Raw genomic sequence first — 20,439 nt, 5'->3', positions numbered from 1 at the left:
GCGTTCATCAGATGACTAAACTTAACCCGTTGAAAAATCAAAACTGTCAATATACTATTTTCAAGAGAAACTTATACAAATAATAGTCTCCAGAGATGTCTCCTTTTTTTTTTTACAACAAAGATTAATCATTATGAGTATTGATTCTTACATGGCGTTATCATTTAGTTAGTAAAGGGCTGATAATAGAGGGCCCCACCTGCTGGTCAGCCACTGCTAATGCACTGAGGCCAAGTTGAGATCCACAAAGCTCACTAAACCTATTGAGAAGCAAGGGCCAGCAGACTAACTAGATACGGTCTGAGGGCCAAGAATGGTTTTTTGGGGGATGGGAGGGGGCTGGGTGGAGTTGGGCAAAGAGGGGGAGAATGGGGACAACTGTAATAGTGTCAATAATAAAAATAAAGCAAAAAAGCAAAAAAAATCCTACAGTTTTTACATTTTCCGAGTATTGGAGAAACAAAAAGAAAAACAGTATTTCAATACATGTGAAAATTATACAAAATTCAAATTTCAACATCTGTGAATAACACTGCATTGGAACTGGCCCCACCCATTCCCTCATATCCGTTCACGGCTGCTATCGCACAGCTACGGCAGGTCGAGTAGCTGCAATGGAGACCATATGGCCCCACAAGCCTTCAATATTTACTACCTATCTGGCTCTTTGCAGACAAAGTTTGCCAATCCCTGTATAAAACGAAAGGAAATGGGCTCTTGGTGAGACTCTGGGGGTTCTGCTCTGACGAAGCAATAATCAAGGTCTTTGTGACAAAAGGGCACAGGTTTGGATTTGAGTTCCCAAGAAGGACACTAATAGGTGGGTGAAGCGAAGGCTCACTCCTCATCAGAAACATGCTGTAACCGGCATCTAACAGGCTGTTAGAGGAATTCAGTGTGTGTGAGGTACCTTGCCCAGGTCTGGCATATTGTTGCATTCATATAGTTGCTGTTCCTGACCACATGGAATTGATTAATGTAACAGTCTCTTGGTGAACAGTGGGAAATTGAGGGACACAACCCCATTTACAGTAAAAATATGCTGTATTGGAAGTAGACTGTTATAAACCTGATTTGTCTCTAGATGCTTTTGCAGGACACGTATTTCATACTTCATTTCCCGTTTACTAAAAATAAAAACAATGGACATCCATTTCATGGATGCTTTAAAAAGTTTATACTCCTTTTTTAAATGACTAGTTTAGTCTCTTGAGCGAGAAGAGAGCAAAAACATAGTAAGAGATGCCACAGATGGCACTTCCTCCCGCCTCTACTTTTGCTGCATCCCAGTCAGTCCTGACTCAGTCTCGGTATTTATTTCTCTCACAGAACCCAGCCCAGAGCCTCAAACCTACCAAGTCTCCAGTAAATGCTTGATAAGTAGATGACTGATTGAATAAATTTCCAGAGATTAAATTGTAGAAAGGGAAGGGTCGTCAAGGAACCCATATAAAGGACCCATGGACAAAGACAATGGCGGGGAGGACTGAATGTGGGAGGTGGGGGTGGGTAGGGCAGGAGAGAGTAACGGGGGAAAAATGGGGACAACTGTAATTGAGCAACAATTAAAAAACAAAAAAAAATTATAGGATGATCAATTTCCATTATCAAGGAATAAGTATGTGATATATATATGATCAAAATTCAATCAGTCTGCAAACTTCCAGTGAAAGGCTAGGCAGTAAATATTTTGGGCTTTATAGGACCTATGGTCTCTGTTGGAGCCACTCAACTTTGTCCTTACAGTGTGAAAGCAGCTAGAGATAATATGTAAACAAGTGAGTATTTCAATAAAACTTTTTAAAAAAGTTTTTAAAATTTATTTTTAGAGATGGGTGGAGGAAGAGAGGGAGAGAAGAAGCATTGACATGTGGTGGCCTCTCATGCACCCTGACTGGGAATCTGGGCCACAGCCTGGGCATGTGCCCTGACAGGGAATCGAATCAGCAATCCTTTGGTTCACAGCCTGGGATTCAATTCACTGAGCCATAATAGCCAGGTCCCAATAAAACTTCATTTATGGACACTGAAATTAGAATTTTACATAATTTTCATGAAATAATCTTTAGAGTTTGTTCAACTGTTAAAAAATGTGAAAACCAGTTTTAGCTTGCAGTCCGTATAAAACCGAGGGCGAGCCAGATTTGACCCAGGGGTCATTAGCTGACCATATTCACCAGGTATTTCAGTAAAAATCCCATTCTTTAGAATACTGCCTGCTTGTTAAATTTTTTTATGAGTTAATATTTATGAAAAATATGTAAAAGACAAATACCATAAGGTGTCAGGCCTGCTAAATTTATGCAGATTTATGCTTTGCCATTGGTGAGCCTAGTGTTGTAAATAGTCCTCTTTTTTCCCCTTTTACTGACTTTTATAGCATAAAAGCAAAATGCAAATACTCATTATTCATTTTGTCTCTCTCTTTTTTTCATTATTCATTTTGAAGTTCTATTTTTAACCACCAGTCATCATAATTCAAGCCAGGGATTCAAAGAGACAGAGTGAATACCAATTTCTTTAAGTACTGAGAATTAACAGTCTTCAAATAGCTTACATCAACACATGGAAGGCTAACAATTTGGCTCAATATGATTTTTAAGAGATATTACTCATGAAATAAACATTCTTTTGGAGAGATTAGAGAGTAATTTGTAAGCTTCAGATTCAAACAGCATTTACTAAGGGCCTTTTTTTGTTCTAGTATTTTTATATTCAATAGGCAACAGGCAATAGCAATGACAGAGATAAGGAAAATAGTGTAGAAAGTAAAAATGACCTGGCTAATTCTCAAAGCTAAGGGAGTAGAGGAGGGGTACAAAGCCAAGCTTCTTGACTCTTAGTCCAGTGCTCTTTGTGGGACTTCCCGATCCCTTCCTTTTTTAAGGTATGATGAGTCAATTCAATTCTGCCCAGAGAAAGAACCATACCATAACTTGTGGGGTCTGCATCTGTTGAATGGTATGATGGAGTTGGTGCTAAAGGTATCTCTTGTGAACTGAAGGAGACTTTCGTCGAATATTTTTGTTGTTTCATCTGGCTGACAGCCTACAAAAAGAAGGACAATTTGATAAATGTCAAAGAGAAGAAGACTTTAAAAAAAATGGGTGTATTGTTACCAAAACAATAATGTACTCCAATAATATCTTTTGTGAATTTAGGGTAGGAGAGGGGGCAAGAGGGGGTTAGGATGACACCTGTCCCATTCCCCATGCTTCCCCATTGAACTTTACATCTAAAATGCATTGGTGAAGAATGGGTCAAGGAAGGTGGGAGGGTAAAAGGGGAAGATGCTCTATCATTGGGGTTTGTATATGAAGCTGGGGCGGGGAAGTAAAACCAAAAGTTTTGCATTTTCTCCTCATTCTGATTAAATCAATGTGAAGTCCACAAATCTATGCTGTGCCCACTGAAAAATAATCTGTGCTGCAGATATTCTGAGCATACAACACCACCCGTCTCTTGTGGACACATTCAAAACAGTCAGTGATGCATTAGGCAGGTTAATTGAGCAACAGGAGAGGAAGGAAGGGACAACAAACATCTGCTGAAGGCCCACTAAATGCCAGGTACACCAATTACATTTCAGGTACCTAAAAGAACTGCATCATAATCACTTTTGGTCCCCAGTGCTTGGAACATAGTAGGGCTTCCATAAATGTTTGACGAATGAATGAATGAATGTGCAAATAAATATATGTAGAAGTGCAAAATTGAAGACATGGAAACTCAGAGCAGGAAATGAATGTGTAGTTCAGTGAAGGTACAGAGACCTTTGCTAGGTGAACTTTAGAAAATTAACTCGTAATTCTGGATTATTGTTGATGACACCACCAATGAATATTAGTGTTAGAAAACTAAGAAAAACCAAAAGGACTCCATGCTTGCTTAACAGGCAGTTAAGAAATATAGGTAGTGACCTGACCTGCCTCCTGGATCTGTAGTTAGCCAGGGAACCCATCCCCAGATGGAAGATTCTGGTGGAGGCACTGAAGCACCATGCTGTCCCTGGAGTCTAGAAATAGGATCAAGGTAACTGCTCCAGAATAACAACACCTGAAGGTTCTGTCAGTGGAAGGCGGTGCCTCAATACATGGCATTGTGCAGCATGTAACGACTAAAACAACACCATTCATTGTATATCTCTATTGTGCTTTCCAGTTTTCAAAATCATTTTATATCCATCAATTCACTTAATCATAAGAAAAAACCTCAAGAGCTAAATGATATTACTCTCTTTGGTAGGTAAAGAAACCAAGGTTCAAATGTCAAGTGACATATCCAAAATCACACAGCTAATTAAAGAAGGAGGCAGGACTGAAGGTTGGTAGTTGAAGAATCTACCAGTTTAAAGTGTTTATCAAACAGCTGCTCGGTAATAATTGAATAGATGTTCACTTTGTTTCCTGTAGTTTTTCTGTTACCATCATTTAATAATACCTGTCTACTTATAAAGAGACTTATTCAAACACATATTTTCAGTACTTTTAAAAAGAGGGAAGTGGAAGAAAGACAAATAAGGGGTTGCTACCAGAACACTGAATGACGGAACCACCTAGATGTTTGATAATGCTAAAAACCACCTTTCCCAACTCTAGATGTGTCCACGAAGAAAGTCCTGGCCAATAGGGTGTAAGTAGACATGAACTACATAATTTTCAGACTGTTTTCTCAAGAAGGATCTCACCTTCCCCTTCTCTCTAGCTGGATAATGGAGGGAATGGTATTACCTGGAATGGCCATCTTAAAACAAAAAAATCCCATGTTTGGAGGATGACAGAGTAATCTGGTAAGAATGGCAAAGCCATCATGTAAGAGGGGCTTGGGTCTGTGACACCATGGCAGCCTCCAACTGATCACATCCCGACTGTTATCTAAAAGAGGAACTTCTTGCAGTGAAGGAGCCTAATCTTAACTGATACAGTACTTCTGTCCGACTTCAGTTTTGTAGCATCTCAATGGAGGAACACTGATAACAAAGCTGATAACAAAAGAGCTCTGGCAGCTTGCTACCAGAAAAACAATCATGCGAATTTTAAAACAGGAAAGCACAAGAGACAGCAATCAATACAGTATGGCTTCTATAAATAGCAGGGAATGTTTGTTTCTCACCTGTCTATCCCAGTTCTATTATCATTCCATTTCATTGTGCATAATAGGTTTCCAATACATACTGGTAGACTTGAACTCAATTAACAAAAAACAGGAAGTAGTCCACAGAAATCAAGGAAAACATCCAAGAAAGTATATTTAGAGGCAGTAGATGAACCATATGCTCCCGTGACTCACCCACTGACACAAAACCAAAGTGCTAAGTATGAAAGGTAAGAAAGATCGGATTTGCTGTTGAATGTCACTATATTCAAATATGAGTTGGAATGGACTTTATAAGTCATCCAACCTAAATACACCAGTGGTTTTCAACCCTGTCTTCATAATAGGAACTGTTAGAGAGCTTCTATAATTTATGGATACTGGAACCCCCATCCTGGACCAAATAATTTGGCACATAGGAGTGTGGAGCCCAAGCAGAGTGTTTATATATATATATATATATATATATATATATATATATATATATATATATTTTTTTTTTTTTTTTAATTAAGTTGAGAGATCTATTCCTTGAAATCGAACCATGGACTCTTAACCCAGAATACATGGGTTTCTAGGAGATACACAGAGGAAATTCTGGAAACCATAAAATCTCTGTGATTGTATCAAAATCATGCTTATCAGTATTTTTCCAGTAAAGGGTCTGCACTTGATCAGGTAGGTCTTCACGATCCGGAAAAGAAGAAGATATGAATTGCTAAGTTTGCTGGTGGCCACAGGCAAGTCCCCTAACTCCCTACCCTAACACTTCCTCATCTGTAAACTGGTGGCAATACCTCTTTACTTCACAGGGTTATTGTGAGGATGAAAGAGAAAACTACATAAATAAACCTAACACTGTGCCAGGAACAACTTGGGAATTCACTTAATAGCTATGAATGTTTTTATGTCCTTTGGTAACATGTTAATAAACGGTCAGCCAGCTTCTGATTGAAAACCTTCAGGGGTGGAAAATTCCATCTCCACAAGGAAGCTCGTTCTATCTTGGCACAGTCTGAATGTTTGGCAAGTTCTTTGTAATGAGCTGACACAGCCTCACTGCAGATGCCGCCCACTGATCTCTGGGTTGGTTCTCTTCTGATCATAAGCCACAGAAAAGGCTTATGATCATTTTCCCAAAGGATAATGTGTTAAAAATGCTCATTTTTCAGCAGGAAAAAGAAAGTCCAGATGATGTTTATGATTTGCCCCAGCTCTAAAATGCTGGAGTATAAAATTTTAGAGATAGTTGATCTATACCTTGAGACAGGTGGCAGTCTAGAAAGTTATCACATAAATAGTATTTGCAAATACGTAAAGTAAAAAAATGTTATTTTAAACTTTAAAAAATAATTGTCTACAGGTTTTTAGTTGAACTGAATTTGATTATTTTTAAGTTTCTTTCTACATCTATTTGCCTTTATTTAGGTTTTTAGCATATGATTGTGGAAGACTTTGTAAAAGCATTTTCTTTGGCAAGGTTTGAAATATCATATATTTTCTGTAAGCACTAGTAATCCAAAGTTCCCTAAACATAAAAATAATCAATATAGTAGTAATGTAAATTTTAGCAGCATGAAAGTATAAACTAGCAAATAGAAATGAGAATCAGGACTTAAAATACTCAACAGAAACAGAAGTATAAAAATTTGACAGAAGTTTATCATTTTTTGAGAGAAGTGAAACTCAAAATATAAGGAACACTAAAGTTTATAAAACTACAAGCTCTCCCATTTAATATTTTTATTTATGACATTATATAAAATATTGTGCTCTCAGATTTAAGTGCAAATATGTTTTCATGCACTCTCCACTTGTATTTATTTATTTATTTTAATTTTTTATCCTCACCTGAAGACATGTTCATTGATTTTAGAGAGAGGGGTGTAAGGGGGAGAGAGAGAGAGAGGAGGAAAGAAATATTAACATGAGAGAAAAACATTGATTGGTTGCCTCTCACACGTGCCCCAACCGGAGACTGAACCCACAGCCTAGGCATGTGTCCTGACCAGAAATTGAACCCATGACCCTTCAGCCTATGGGATGATGCTCCAGCCAACTAGCCCACACTGGCCAGGGCTATGCCTCACTTTTAAATGCCTGTTTAGTATGTTGGTACCAGGAGACTAACAGAAGAAATTTCTACACATCTTTCACAGAATTGGCGATGACACAGTTGTAGGTTGACTTCAGGTTACAAGACATACCATAGCCTCCTGCTAAGTAATAAAGGATCTGACTTTATTGCAATCACCTCCTTTTCTTCTGGAACCTATCTATTATGCACACTGTCCCAGCAGAGCGGAACCTAAAGTGTAAGTTACGTACGTTGTCAGCTGAGCACTCCAGGGCCTTCTGCTGGTCTGCCACCACACCTTGACTAACCACATGGGAGATATCTTCCTGAAATGGGAAGACACAGCCAGTTAGCAGCATTGTAGGACTCAAGTACACTTTATAATTTCATTAGTCAAGCATGATTTAAAAGGGCTTCGGTCTCCTACAAAAATGACCAACACACTGCGCATAAAAGTTCTATTCATCCACCTGGACTAACTCTCAGAAATGAGCGCAAACTTGGCATTTCCAAATGCTTTTTTAACCCTTTCAGATCTGTCAGGTGTTAAGCCTATTAGATGTCCTTGGTGGTTTGTTAGACCAATTCTTTTCTTCTCCTATCACACCAGTAATCCCTATATTTGTATTTACACTCAATATTAAATCCTTTCAGGGTTCAAATCCTGATATTAGAACCCCCCCTTAAGATATTCATTAGAGGGAAAAATAAATTCATTAAAGTCACTGGGAGATAAAGAGATACTATAAAAAGATACCTTAATTCCGAGCCCCATAGAGAAGCGCAGAGTCTAGACTTAGGAGAGAAGCAAACTACCAGAACATATGGGAAATGACCCTGGCTGGTGTGGCTCAGTTGGTTGGGTGTTGTCCCTCAAATTAAAAGGTCACTGGTCAGGGAACATGCCTGAATTGTGGGTTCTCTCTCACATTGGTGTTTCTGTCGCTCTCTCTCTCCCTCCCTTCCCCTCTCTCTAAAAACAAATATATACAACGCTCCCCCCCAAAAAAACCCATATGGGAAACCAATGCATAACTAAAGGAAAATTAATTGAAATAAATGATGACAATGATAAATTGATCAGACTGCTTATGTCTGCCTTCCACCATATCCCATGCTTTTTTTTTACAGGCAAATTTATGGGGGAAATTATCATATGATAGTTTATTAAGACATGAAGTGCTGCTCCTGGTTTGGACAGTGCAGCGAACATGGAGAGAGACTGATTTGGGTAGGAGAGGGGATGGGTTTGTTCTGGCCCTTGGCAAATATCTAAGAGAAACCCAGGTGGCAGGTGTACACATAGACGGCAGGTAGGTGAGCTACCTGAAGATGAGAAGCACAACTTAGCACAACTAGAGCGAAGTAATAGGGTTATCTGACCTCTCAGAGCCTGTTTCCTCATTTGTAAAATGGGAAAAAAGATGGGATGCTGAAAAGATTAAATGGAGCAAAACATGAAAAATACTTGGCATGGTACCTGGAAAATAACAAATATTTAATAAAGATATTAATGATGATAATAAATGAAGTCAATCTCCAATAAACTCATGTTCATAACTCTATTATAAGGTTGGTGAAAACAGTTACTTGGACAGGAGACCTCCTCCCTTGGGGGATGCTGGCATACTGACACCCTTTACCCCCGCCCCACCCTCATCCTGGTTTCCTTTTGGGGAATATCAACATTCTCTTTAACAGGCTCCTGTGAGATTTGTAACACTACAGTAGATAATGATCAGATTATGCCCAGCCATTTCTCTTTACTAGACTAGGTGAGTATCTCATCCCGTCTCATCAACTTCCTATTAGTTCACAACCTGAGAGATTTAACCCCTGGATGAAATATCCTAAGACTGAAGCCTAGGACCCCTGGATGCCTGTGACAATCCTTAGTTGTTGACTTGTGGCTTATTTTTTAGGACTAGAATTATGTTTCCATTAGATTCCTTCTTATTTCCCCCAAATAGGAGAAAGAGCCTAAAACTCTTCTCCCTCACCCCTGGCCCTTTTATTTTACTTTTTTTAGAATGTTTCTCCTAAACAGATTATATAACATAAAATGAAATTGAAAATCATCCCATAATCCTTCTCTAGACCCCTGGATGGTACCCTTCCGCAGCACGACCAGTTTATTTTATCACTATTTTTGCAATATTTATAAAATATTTTTTAGTTTTTATCTCCCATATACTAGTATGATTGACTTTTACTTTATTTGTTTGTCTAATCTGTTTCTTCAGCCTACAGCAGAATAGAATAGGAACTTCATAAAGGCCTCACGGGGAGTGAATCCAAGTTTGGTAAACTTAAATCCTAAGTGCACGTGAGTGGATTTCAGAGCTGGCTGTGAAAGGAAGGACGCACGGTGAGGGGACCCTGTGGCCTCCACAGTAACGGATCACAGTAGAAAAGAGAGGAGGAAGACATGAGAAGGTTACTAAATGGTGCTCACGGAAAGTTTTAGAATAAATGTTCTAAACTGCCTTATAAATGGAAATCATTGGTGTTATTCCTCCATTGTGGATCAAAAGGCTATAAGAAGCACGAAAGTGCCTCTTTTTGAAAATGGTACTACATTGCAGGTCTGCAAGTCTACCTTTGTTTATACCCAGGTTAACCAGCAGTGGGACAAAGGAGCTGACTTCCCAGTTAAAGACTTAAAAATGCAATTTGCATATCACATAGAGATGCTACTAATTTGGTTCAATTTGCTCTTACCATTTGGCTTGTAAGGAAAAGGGAAGGGTGTTGGAATAGTAGCCAAAGAAATCTGGGTTCAGATTCGTTCCACCACTTACTAGCGGTAGTTGTGCTTGGAAACCTTCATTTTTTGCAACGCTAGCTACCTGAGCAAGGGACTGTAAGCAAAGTCGAATTCAACACATGCTTACTGTGCATTCACTCTGCGTCAGAGGTGAAAAAGGTGAACAGAGCCTAGCACTTAGGACATTTACATATCTGCTGAGGCAGACATTTGAGAAAAAATCATGGACACTTTGAAGTACAACAGTGAAGCTGCATGGCACAGAGCAGGTGTGTGAGAAGTATGAGTTTCCTTCCTTTGCTCGTGTCCTCAAAGACATGGAAGAATGAGATGAGAAAATCGAAAGTCTGGGAAGCATCTGATCCAACACACTGTCCTATTTCTTACACTGATAACCCTTAAACCTCTGGGCCAACGGATGGAGCTCGTCTGTGACAACGATGAGAATAATAATGGCAGCTGAGACGCACTGAGCACTGACCACGCCAGCTCCTGAGCTCGGTATGTTACACGTTTTAGATGCGGATGTCCAGCACATACCTGTGTGTTAGGTGCTATTATCATCCTCATTTTAGAGCTGATGTAACTGAAATACAGAAAGGCTAAAGTATTTGCCAAGCCAGAGCTTAACACAGACACATCTTCCTCCAGCGCCCCTGCCCTAAACCAAGGAGTAAACTACACAGGAGAGGGAAAGTGCTGCTTACCTCCCCCTAAACACACACACAAGAGTGTCAGGACTCAGCCTCAACACAGTGGTTCCATTTTAGGGTCAACATTAGGTCAGAGCAAGTCATGCCTGCTTACTTGGAGCCTGCGCAGGAAAAACCTTCAGGGCGATAGCCACTGCAGTGACCTCGGGCGAGTCACTTTTCTTTGTGTTTAAACATAAATTTAGAACTTGCTAATCTCCCAACTACTGCACCAAGGGAGCCCTTAGGGTTTTTAAAGCTGAGGTCCTAGGACACTCTGAGGTGTTCATTTTGTACAAGGGACCCCTAAATAAGAAGACTGAGGCAGCAGTGTGGAAAGATCATCCCATTTCATGAAAGAAACTGCTCGGCATGTTCTGTGGGCATTATGTTATAATCCTCAGCACAGCACTATGGGCTCCTGAAAGAAAATGTTCTGGGAGCCAGGCAAATTACTCTCATCAAGAGAAGCAGCTTCCAGTGGGTGGACATAAAAGACTACACTGGGAATATTCTACATAATAGATAATAATGGGAGCAATGTCCAGCTTACAATCACCAAAGCTCGTAGCTTCTATCTCAAAGCTGGGTAATCAAAGTGCCCTGTCTGTCTGGCCACAGTAATTGGTCCAAGGGTGGATAGCTGAACCACACAAGAACATCCTGTGGTTTTTCCAAAGTGGATCCTAGGGGAGTGAGTCAGCCGCTTTCTGGCAGACAGGCCTAGGAGCTTTTGGCAGCCACGCTCCCACCATGCTGAGGATGCAAATCTGCAGCAGAAGAGAGTCAAACACACATGCAGAGACGTCTCTGGCAGCACCAGGCCTCTGGTTCCAATTGTCCCAGAGGTTGTCAACCCTGCTTTTCCCAAAGTTATGTAAAAAGAACCTGTCACTATAAGTAAATTTTCTCTTTTGTCTATAAGGTCAAGTTGTGAGGTTATTACTTGCAACCAAGAGACTCCTGGTTAAAATGAAGAGGATCCCAGAAAAGATTTATCAGGATAACAAACTCACAGAAGTCAGGCCTAAGGTAGCTAAATATAGAGGCATGAAGTGAACTGATCATAAGACAACAAACTAGAGAGAGTGCTCAGCCTAAAAGTATTCAAATTCAACAATTGTGAAAACAGGCCTATCAGACAAATAAATACAAACGGTCACCTGTTGATTTTGGCCTTTGGATTTCTACTTTGTAGCCTCCGAATACACTAGAAAAAGACAGCCTTTGCCTAGGTCAGTCCAAGCCTAATTTCTAAGCATTCACCTAAGCACCTGGATTAGGTGCAAGTACATTAGTAAAAGTGCGCACTGCACCTTAATGTCCCCCTTCTGTAGCCATCATCAACACTAGGAATTACCTACCTAAAGTTGGATTTAAACCCGGCATGACCCTTATTACTTGAGTGTCTCTGTGCCTCCGTTTCCTTACCTATAAAGTAGGGTCAGCAATAGTCATCTAAAATATGAATTAATACATTAGAATGATGCTGTTTGCAGTAAGTGCTATGAAAGCGTTAGCTGCCATTACTCCAGGCAGTTCCGCAGGCTCCCCCAAGGGAAGACCTGTGTGTCTTGTTCACTGGGATTTGACCGGTGGCCAGCACCACACCTGGAACATGAGAGGCCTTCAATACAAACTTGCTCGATATCTGCTCCCTTTGAAAGACAAAACAATCACTGTAGCTTTTAGATTATAGGGTCTTAAAATTATGTCAGCAAATAAGGCTTTCTCAGGCAAGTGAAAACTTAACAGACTCAAAGAACAGTGCCTAAGCAGCCCTGGATTCCCAAGAAGCTCTGGGATTCCCAGGACAGGGCGCTGGAGACTGACAGGTAAATGAGTCTGAGTGCTGGGGTCTGAGCTGGCATGACATTTTCCTTCTCTGGGCCCTTGGTGCAATTAATTATGGTTATAAGGTTACTTCCTCAATTTAGAAAAATCTGATAAGCAATAGCTTCCTCTTGGCAAGTTGAATTTTAAGTCGAGTAACAGGCTTCTAGAGTGGACCAGTTCAAGTGGATGGGAGTGAAAGTAAGTTACTGAATGTCAAAGGTGTGGATCTGTGTTAAAAATATGCATCTATATTTCTGCTGTGTTTGAATTCATGAGATTATTTCACCTGCTCTGTTTTCTCTCTCTGTTATCTTCATTTACAATGCAGAGGGGAGGAAAATGGAGAAAAAGCCAAAAGCTTTTCTCTGGTGACTCGTGAAGGAAGTAGACTTGACTGTAGATCTACTGTCTTTTTTTATGACCAGGAAAGGGAAATTTATCATGTAGACAAATCTCAAGCGATTTTCAAAAATACAAGATATAAAGTACAATGAGCTGTGAAAAATATCACATATTTGAATGCACTTGAACTCTGCCACTGGCAATTTGCATACGGATGCAAATGGAAGGCCAATGCTGACTCAGACACATTCTCTCCTGCTCCTTACGGGAATTTCCTGAACTCTTGCTATAAATGCAGTTTTCATGCTGGATGTGAAACAGAGAATAAGATTCATGCAGTGACATCTGCTTCCAGAAATTCTGTAGTTCTTGACGCAGTGCAAATTGGGGGTAACAATGGATTTTGAGCACACAGCTCAGGAACTTGTTTCTACCGGAGAATTCCAGCCTGGAAGACCTAACAAAAAGCTTATAATCATTAGAAATGCAGCATTTTAGACTATTTTTCCAAACTTGGATGCCAGCACTTTAAAAACACCTAGGAAGAATCTGTAAGCAAATCGATAGAAGAGAACCTGTGTCAGAAATCACATGGCATGTTATTCCCTTAAAAGTTAAAATTCTGCACTGAGCTCATTATCTTCTCCCACAAACCTGTGTTTTCTCATGTTCTTTTTTAAATTAGTGACAATATCAAGCTTCCACTTATCAAGGTTTACAAGAACAGCCAGCTTCCACTAATCTTTCTTCTTGTCTGTTTTCATCGTATCATTTGCAAAGTATTCTCGTGTCGGGGGACACCACACAAAGCAAGTAGATTTTTCTCAGACCTTGGAATTTCACAGACCAGAAAATTTTCAAAATAACTTTGAGGACACACAGTTACCTTTTCTCGCCAGGAAATTGAGACCAAAGAAATACTGGGTTGGAACACATGAATTTGCCATTTTGTAAGTTAAAGAAATGGTCAAATATCAGTGATTTCAGAGGGTCCAACCCTTTGAAGTCCTCTCCTCCATCTACTACCATATATTATTACCATAATGTCACATGGGAAGAGCCCTTTCAACACTAGAAATTTGGGTAGGGCACAGTCTTAAAGAGCAATCCTTTACATTAAATTCCCAATGCGGTTATTATTTTTCACATTTCCCACAGAGCAATGAAAACTCATGGATCCACAGGGGCCATGTGAATAACTAGTTAGTACGACCTGAATAGAGGAGAAAGCCTGGATGTTAGAGTCTGACAGTGGTTCACATCTTGGTTCTTCTACGTATAGGTTAGGTGCTCTATGACAAGTTAGACTTCTTTAAAGTTCAGTTTTTCTATGGTTTGATACCAATTATCTCTAGCAGAGACAGGGTGGCATGATCACGCATGTGAGTCAAACATGTAAGACTTCAAATCCTTACTGTGGCACTTACTGCCCCTAAGCCTTTGGGCAAGTGAATTAACTTTTACAATACTCAGGTCCCGCATCTGCAAAATGGAGATAACGATAATGCCTTATTATGAGGAAGATGATGATAATACACTCTGTTCAGTTCCTAACAAATAAGTGCTCAATAAATGATGGATAATATTACTACTTCCACTACTGCTGCTGCTCTGTTTTTTGTCAGAATAAATGAGGTAATATTTTAAAGTGTCTACTACAGTGACAGGTACATAATGATTAGTCACTAAATAATACTGCAAACTGTTTTTCCAAACTGGCTGTACTACTTTACATTCCTACCAGCAAGATATGAGAGCTCAAATTTCTCCACATCCTTGTTAGCACCTGTTATTATTTGTCTTCACACCTAGTAGGTGAAGTAGGATCTTATTATGGTTTTGATGTGAATTTCTCTAATGGTTAATAAGGCTGAGTATCTTTATGTGCTTTCTGGCCATTTGCATGTCTTCGGAGAATGCCTATTGAGATCTTTACCCAATTTTTAGCTGAGTCGTTCTTACTGACTCTTAGTATCTATAACAGGATAGAGAAAGAGATAAGAACAAAGGAAACACAAGCTGGCTTTCCATCAAAGCAGAAAATTATGAAACTGGACAGGGTTAGAGATCCAGGTGGGTAGCAAGAATACAGGTCAGCTACTTCCTTAAAAAAAAAAAATCAGCCCTGGCTGGCATAGCTTGGTGGATTGAGCGTGGGCTGTGAACCAAAATGTCGCAGGTTCGATTCCCAGCCAGGGTACATGCCTGGGTTGCAGGCCATAACCCCCAGCAACTGCACATTGATGTTTCTCTCTCTCTATCTCCCTCCCTTCCCTCTCTAAAAATAAATAAATAAAATCTTTTAAAAAATCAAAGCAAAACCCAGCACTGTCCTGACCAGTGTGGCTCAGTTGGCTGGGTGTCGTCCCACAAAGCAAAAGGTTGCTGGTTTGATTCCTGGTCAGGGCACATGCCTGGGTTGGGCCAGTGGTGATGGTAAGGGGGATGGTATGTGGACCAGGGGAAACCAATGGATGTTTCTCTCTCACATTGATGTTTCTCCCCCTCTCTTTCTCCCTCCCTTCCCCTCTCTCTAAAAATAAAAATCTTTTTTTAAAGATTTAATTTATTTATTTTTAGAGAGGGAAGGGAGGGAGAAAGAGAGAGAGAGAGAGAAACATCAATGTGCGGTTGCTGGGGGTCATGGCCTGCAACCCAGGCATGTACCCTGACTGGGAATCGAACCTGCGATGCTTTGTTTCGCAGCCCACACTCAATCCACGCCAGCCAGGGCTTAAAAATAAAAATCTTTTAAAAAAGAGGAAAAAAACAGCACTATCTCTTCCTATCCATCTCTTACTCCTTTCTTCCAACCTAACTATTGAGCTTCTGAAGGCAGCAAGTGGATGTGAACACTGTCCTGGAACATCTTAAGACCTTTAAGAAGCTCGGATAGTTTTGCTCATCACTGAGTCCTCTACGCACAGCATTGTCTGACATACAAAAGACCCTTAATGAATATTTGCTATTTGAGCAAATAGATGACAGTGATATTTCTGATATTTCAAGAAAAGCTGCCTATGTGAACTACCTAGTGAAGAGAAGATGGGCTTCAGAGGCAAAGAAAACTGGGTTTGGGTCCCAGCCACCTACCAGCTGTAACTGACCAGCTGTAACTATCTCTTAGTCTTAGCACCTTATTAGTAGAGTAGGGCTTGTAATATGGGCATCCCTGGGTTAAATAAGATAACTAGTTTGAAACTGCCTGGCACATGTTAGCTTCTCAAAACAATACTCACTGAAGTGTTGTAAAAAGGTAAGTTTCAGTATCTTTATCTGTTTCTATGCCACAATTGTCTATGTTGGAGTTCAAGATTTAGATAAAAGGGAATGAAAGTTGCCAAGTTCAGGTCCCAGTGCAGTTTCTTGTTGTCCTTTGACTTTGGTTTTGTTCTCTGTCTGTGTCTCTGTGAGAGGCAGGAGTGCACCATGGTGTAAAGTGCAGCCTCCGGCCCCAGAGTGCATGGAACCTGGATCCAAACTTCACTGGGCTATTGAAGCAATTTATTTAACATTTCAATGCCTCACTTTCCTCACATCTTATATGGGAATAATATTAGCACTAACCTCACAGGACTGTTACGTAAATGAGCTTAGAATAATGCCTGGCCATAGGTGTTCAATAAATGTTGTCTATTATTAGAAGCAACTGCATTTTGGGGGTTGAAAAATTTGCTTTAATCATCCAAGTTACACTTCAGTGAGTCACTTAGAACAGCTATTATTTATATGACTAAGCCTTAATGCTTTAATCAGAATAACATCATCATCAATAACAACACTTTAAACTTTTACGGTGATTCAAATATACTCTGGCATGGTTCTATCTGGTACTTTACAGGCATTAATGCCTTCTCACAATAACCCTTTGTTTCTTTCCCCCATTTTACAGATGCAAATAGTGAGCTCAGCACAGTGAGATTAAGTTATCTGCCTCAGGATATAATGCTAGTAAGTGGTAGAGCCAGGATTTGAGTCCAAGTCGTCTGGCTCCAATGTTTTCATTTCTTTTAAAAAAAATGTTTTTGTCTTTTTTAAAAAAAGATTTCATTTATTTATTTTTAGAGAGATGGGAAGGGAGGAAGAAAGAAAGGAAGAGAAACATCGATGTGTGAAAGATACACTGACTGGCTGCCTCTCACATGTCCCCATCTGGGGACCTGGCCCACAACCCAGGCATGTGCCCTGACTGGGATCGAACTGGAGACCCCTTTGTTCACAGGCCGGTGCTCAATCCACTGAGGTACACCAGCCAGGGCCGCAGTCTTAATAATTTAGTTACACGTCATCAAAAGAGTGTATTACATGAACACAGATATTCCCAATATGATAAAAACATAGCTTTATATCCAAAAGATCAAAATAATTATTTTAGGAGTTCATGATCTTCTATGTCAAGACAACAGAGACTCAAGGACCCTTTAGGATAAGTCCTAGTTCTTCCAATTTCTAGTTTTGTGATCTTTAGTGAGAGATCAAGGTCTCTGTGCTCGCTTCGGCAGCACACACAGTAAAATTGGAACGATTCAGAGAAGGTTAGCAAGGCCCCTGCACAAGGATGACATGCAAATTCATGAAGTGTTCCATATTAAAAAAAAATTAAGGTGTCATCTACGAGCCTGGGATAAATAATTCTTGCACTACTTTTTATAATTTTATTTGGGGGGTAAAATTGAATAAGGTCAAGCAAAAGACCATTTTAGAAAAAATTTAGATAGTAAAAAAGTTAAGCTAATGAGATAATAAGCAAGATTTTGTTTTGCAAATTTCAAGGTTCTGTGCAAACAGTATTTTTAAAAGTTCCTCTCAAAAGGCTTAAAACCTAGTCTGAACAGGCTCTCACCTATAGACTTCTGAAGTAGAGCCCAGACACCTCCCGGCCCCCAGTCTCTCCCACTGCAATCTAAGCTTCACAAACCGTCACCTGATCAGCTGCCTAAAAACACATTATTCTTCCTTTAAAACCATTTTAAAGCAATCTAATACATACTTATATTTTTATAAATGAATAAAGTTATTATTCCTTGGCTGTGAGTCTGGGGACTACTGAGATATGAACCAATGCCAGCCATAACTGAACTGTGAAATAAATAGCACTGCAGTATGTGAGGACCTACGCTTAGTCTTAGCTCTGAAACAGGTAATCTTGGAGAATTAATTTAATAGTTCTTCAGAATATAGTTTCTTTTTGTTTTAAAGATTTAATTTACTTATTCTCAGACAGAGGGGGAGGGAGACAGAGAAACATCAATGTGTGGTTGCCTCTCGCATGTCCCCCACTGGGATCCTGGCCTGCAACCCAGGCATGTGCCCTGACTGGGAATCGAACCTGTGATCCTTTGGTTCACAGGCTGGCACTCAATCCACTGAGCCACACCAGCCAGGGAGGAAATATAGTTTCTTACATGTAGCACCTTGTGTGTACATGTATCCATCTAGTGGTAGAGACATTTATTGAAGATGGAGCATAGAAAGATAAATGAATAAATCTGCAATCCACAGCATACAGTCCTTCAGCTCTGTGATTCTGCTGTTCAAATTCCACTGCCCATTGTTGCCCTACAAAAGCCCAATCCTTGCTTGCTGCCCTAACACATACTGTTTGATTCACCTGGTAAATTTCCTATTTATGGCAACTTCAACAGTCAATTGCCTTCTCATCTTTACAGGTTTAAAGGCCATGATTCTAAGAAATTCTCCTTAATCCCTGAATGAGATGGTTTTCCTTTCATTTTTAAACTTCTGTAACATTGTGTGTGTTTCTCTCTCCCTCTCTCTCTAATACACTTCTGCCTGGTTTGATTTTCCAAACACAAATTCTATTATCCTCACTGATGCTAGAGTGTAAGCTGCTTAAGCGAGGCCCATGTCTTTCTCCTGGTCACCCCTCCAGAAGCCAGTGCAGTGCTTACTGAGACATGTGCTCCCACAGGGAGCAAGCAAGCAACGTTAGAGGGTTAGAGCTTACTGTTGCCAAATATCTCGACATAAACTAATGGAAAAAGAGTCACGTGGTGTCCTCTGACATGGTGTGTCCAGCAGCATTCCTAGGATGGGCACAGTGCAGGGGAACTCGCATCAATCTTACAACAGAAGCAATCATATGATGCCTAGTGGTGATAAACTACTAATACTTTATAATAAGGCAACACTCATGAATATGTTAGCTGTATGAAATTTTTACCTACAAAAATAGCAATTTCATATAATTCAATCAAATGTTTTGCTAATTTATGTAGTATCTATCTTCCTCCCCTCTGCCTACCCTGGAAGGAGTCCCCACAAAGGCAGGCATTTTTATACATTTTGTTCACTGTTGTATCTCCAGTGCCTGGAGCATAGTGACATCAATAGTGATATCAGTCAAATATTTGTTGAATGAATGAATGAACTTACTGAACACTATTTGCCTTATACTCGACTACATTGTTTCTTCGTAACATCCTGATTACTGTTGTTTCTTTGTAATATTCTGATTACTGTTATTCTTCAGGCAAGGACACTGAGGCTTGGTGAAGTTAATTTGCCTAATGCCATACTCTTAACCAATACTTTATACCAGGCCAACTATGTTTATGCTATAAAAGTTGCTTAAACTCAGGCTACCTTTCCTCAATTGACTAGACCAAGCCTAGATTCTACTGGAAACAGTGAGAAAGAAACCACAGAATCCCACAAAGAGAGGGAGGTGGGAAGGGTCAGGAGGGGAGAAAGAAAGACACAAGTCAGTGGGTTGGGGGAAGGCTCTTGTTCTTGGGGGAAATACAGTGAAACAACATACAAAAATTATCCTCCGCCCTTCAGGCCCTCCACCTGAGTGTGGGGCTCTTCAGCTGTCGTAAGACTCAGAGCCCTGTCCCTGGCACTGCTTTCTTGGGAGCAGGGTGTGAATGAAGGGCGGCTCCTGTCTGTGGCCTACAAGGGAGCCTCTTGGGACTACCAGGCCCTTCTAGCAGGTGAGAGAGTGTTCTCGCCATTTTGACCACTTTGTCTGTGGATGAAATTGGGGGCCACTACTTACAAAAAGTCCCCACAAAAACAATGCTGTTGCTTTAAAAGACTTTTCTTTAACCTATCTGTGGAGCTATATCATCAAGAAAAACAAGTTAATAGTATTTGTAAATGAAGGAGCTTTGAGTTTGAAATTTGTCCATGTCAATCATTCCCCCTCAGTTCAAATGTACAGTTTATCTCCCAGAAAGAGAACAAGTATAAACTCAGAACATCTTGTTTAAGAACAATGGTCACAAGCTGTTCTAGCCCCAGCATTCTTGATTCTAGAGTCCTTAGGTCCCGAGTAGGACTTGTCCAAAAGGGGCCCATTGTAATTGGTGATTACACTCTTGCTGAAATGTCCTTTCCCCTCATGCGGGCAGACCCAGTTCACTTTCTAGAACATGGAATCTACACCAGTCCCAATATATATTTTCTGAAAGTTGAAAGAAGATAAATGGATGGTTTCTCAAACTACCTGAAGTAAAATAAACAAATCTGTGCTGTCATAAAATCAGGATGATCCTTCTAAGTGTGTAATTGTTTGAGATTACTTATAAGTTATTTTGAAACAGAGAAAAAAGGCCCATATTTCTTTCTGGAACATGAAGTCTAACCCTGAAAGTGCTAGGCTGCTA

The 20,439-nt window shown here is 40.1% G+C and overlaps 1 protein-coding gene and 1 non-coding gene across 7 annotated transcripts in view; one reads left to right on the top strand and one right to left on the bottom strand.

Annotated features, from left to right (window-relative positions):
• Positions 1-20,439, bottom strand: part of PATJ (PATJ crumbs cell polarity complex component) — a 331,922-nt gene that overhangs the window by 66,972 nt on the left and 244,511 nt on the right. For all 6 annotated transcript variants that reach the window (XM_036026193.1, XM_036026198.1, XM_036026197.1 and 3 more), the window contains 2 exons: positions 7,423-7,497; positions 2,931-3,048 (listed from right to left, as the gene is read on the bottom strand). In XM_036026193.1, the coding sequence (XP_035882086.1) occupies positions 2,931-3,048; positions 7,423-7,497 (193 nt within the window). The remainder of the gene's footprint in view (positions 1-2,930; positions 3,049-7,422; positions 7,498-20,439) is intronic.
• On the top strand, positions 17,295-17,401 carry LOC114498211. The gene has a single exon (XR_003684658.1). It is a non-coding gene; the product is annotated as a U6 spliceosomal RNA (small nuclear RNA).

This window comes from Phyllostomus discolor, chromosome 5 (assembly GCF_004126475.2).
Source record: "Phyllostomus discolor isolate MPI-MPIP mPhyDis1 chromosome 5, mPhyDis1.pri.v3, whole genome shotgun sequence".
In the NCBI taxonomy this organism is placed as follows: Eukaryota; Metazoa; Chordata; class Mammalia; order Chiroptera; family Phyllostomidae; genus Phyllostomus; species Phyllostomus discolor.
This window is presented reverse-complemented; position numbering and strand designations above follow the sequence as displayed.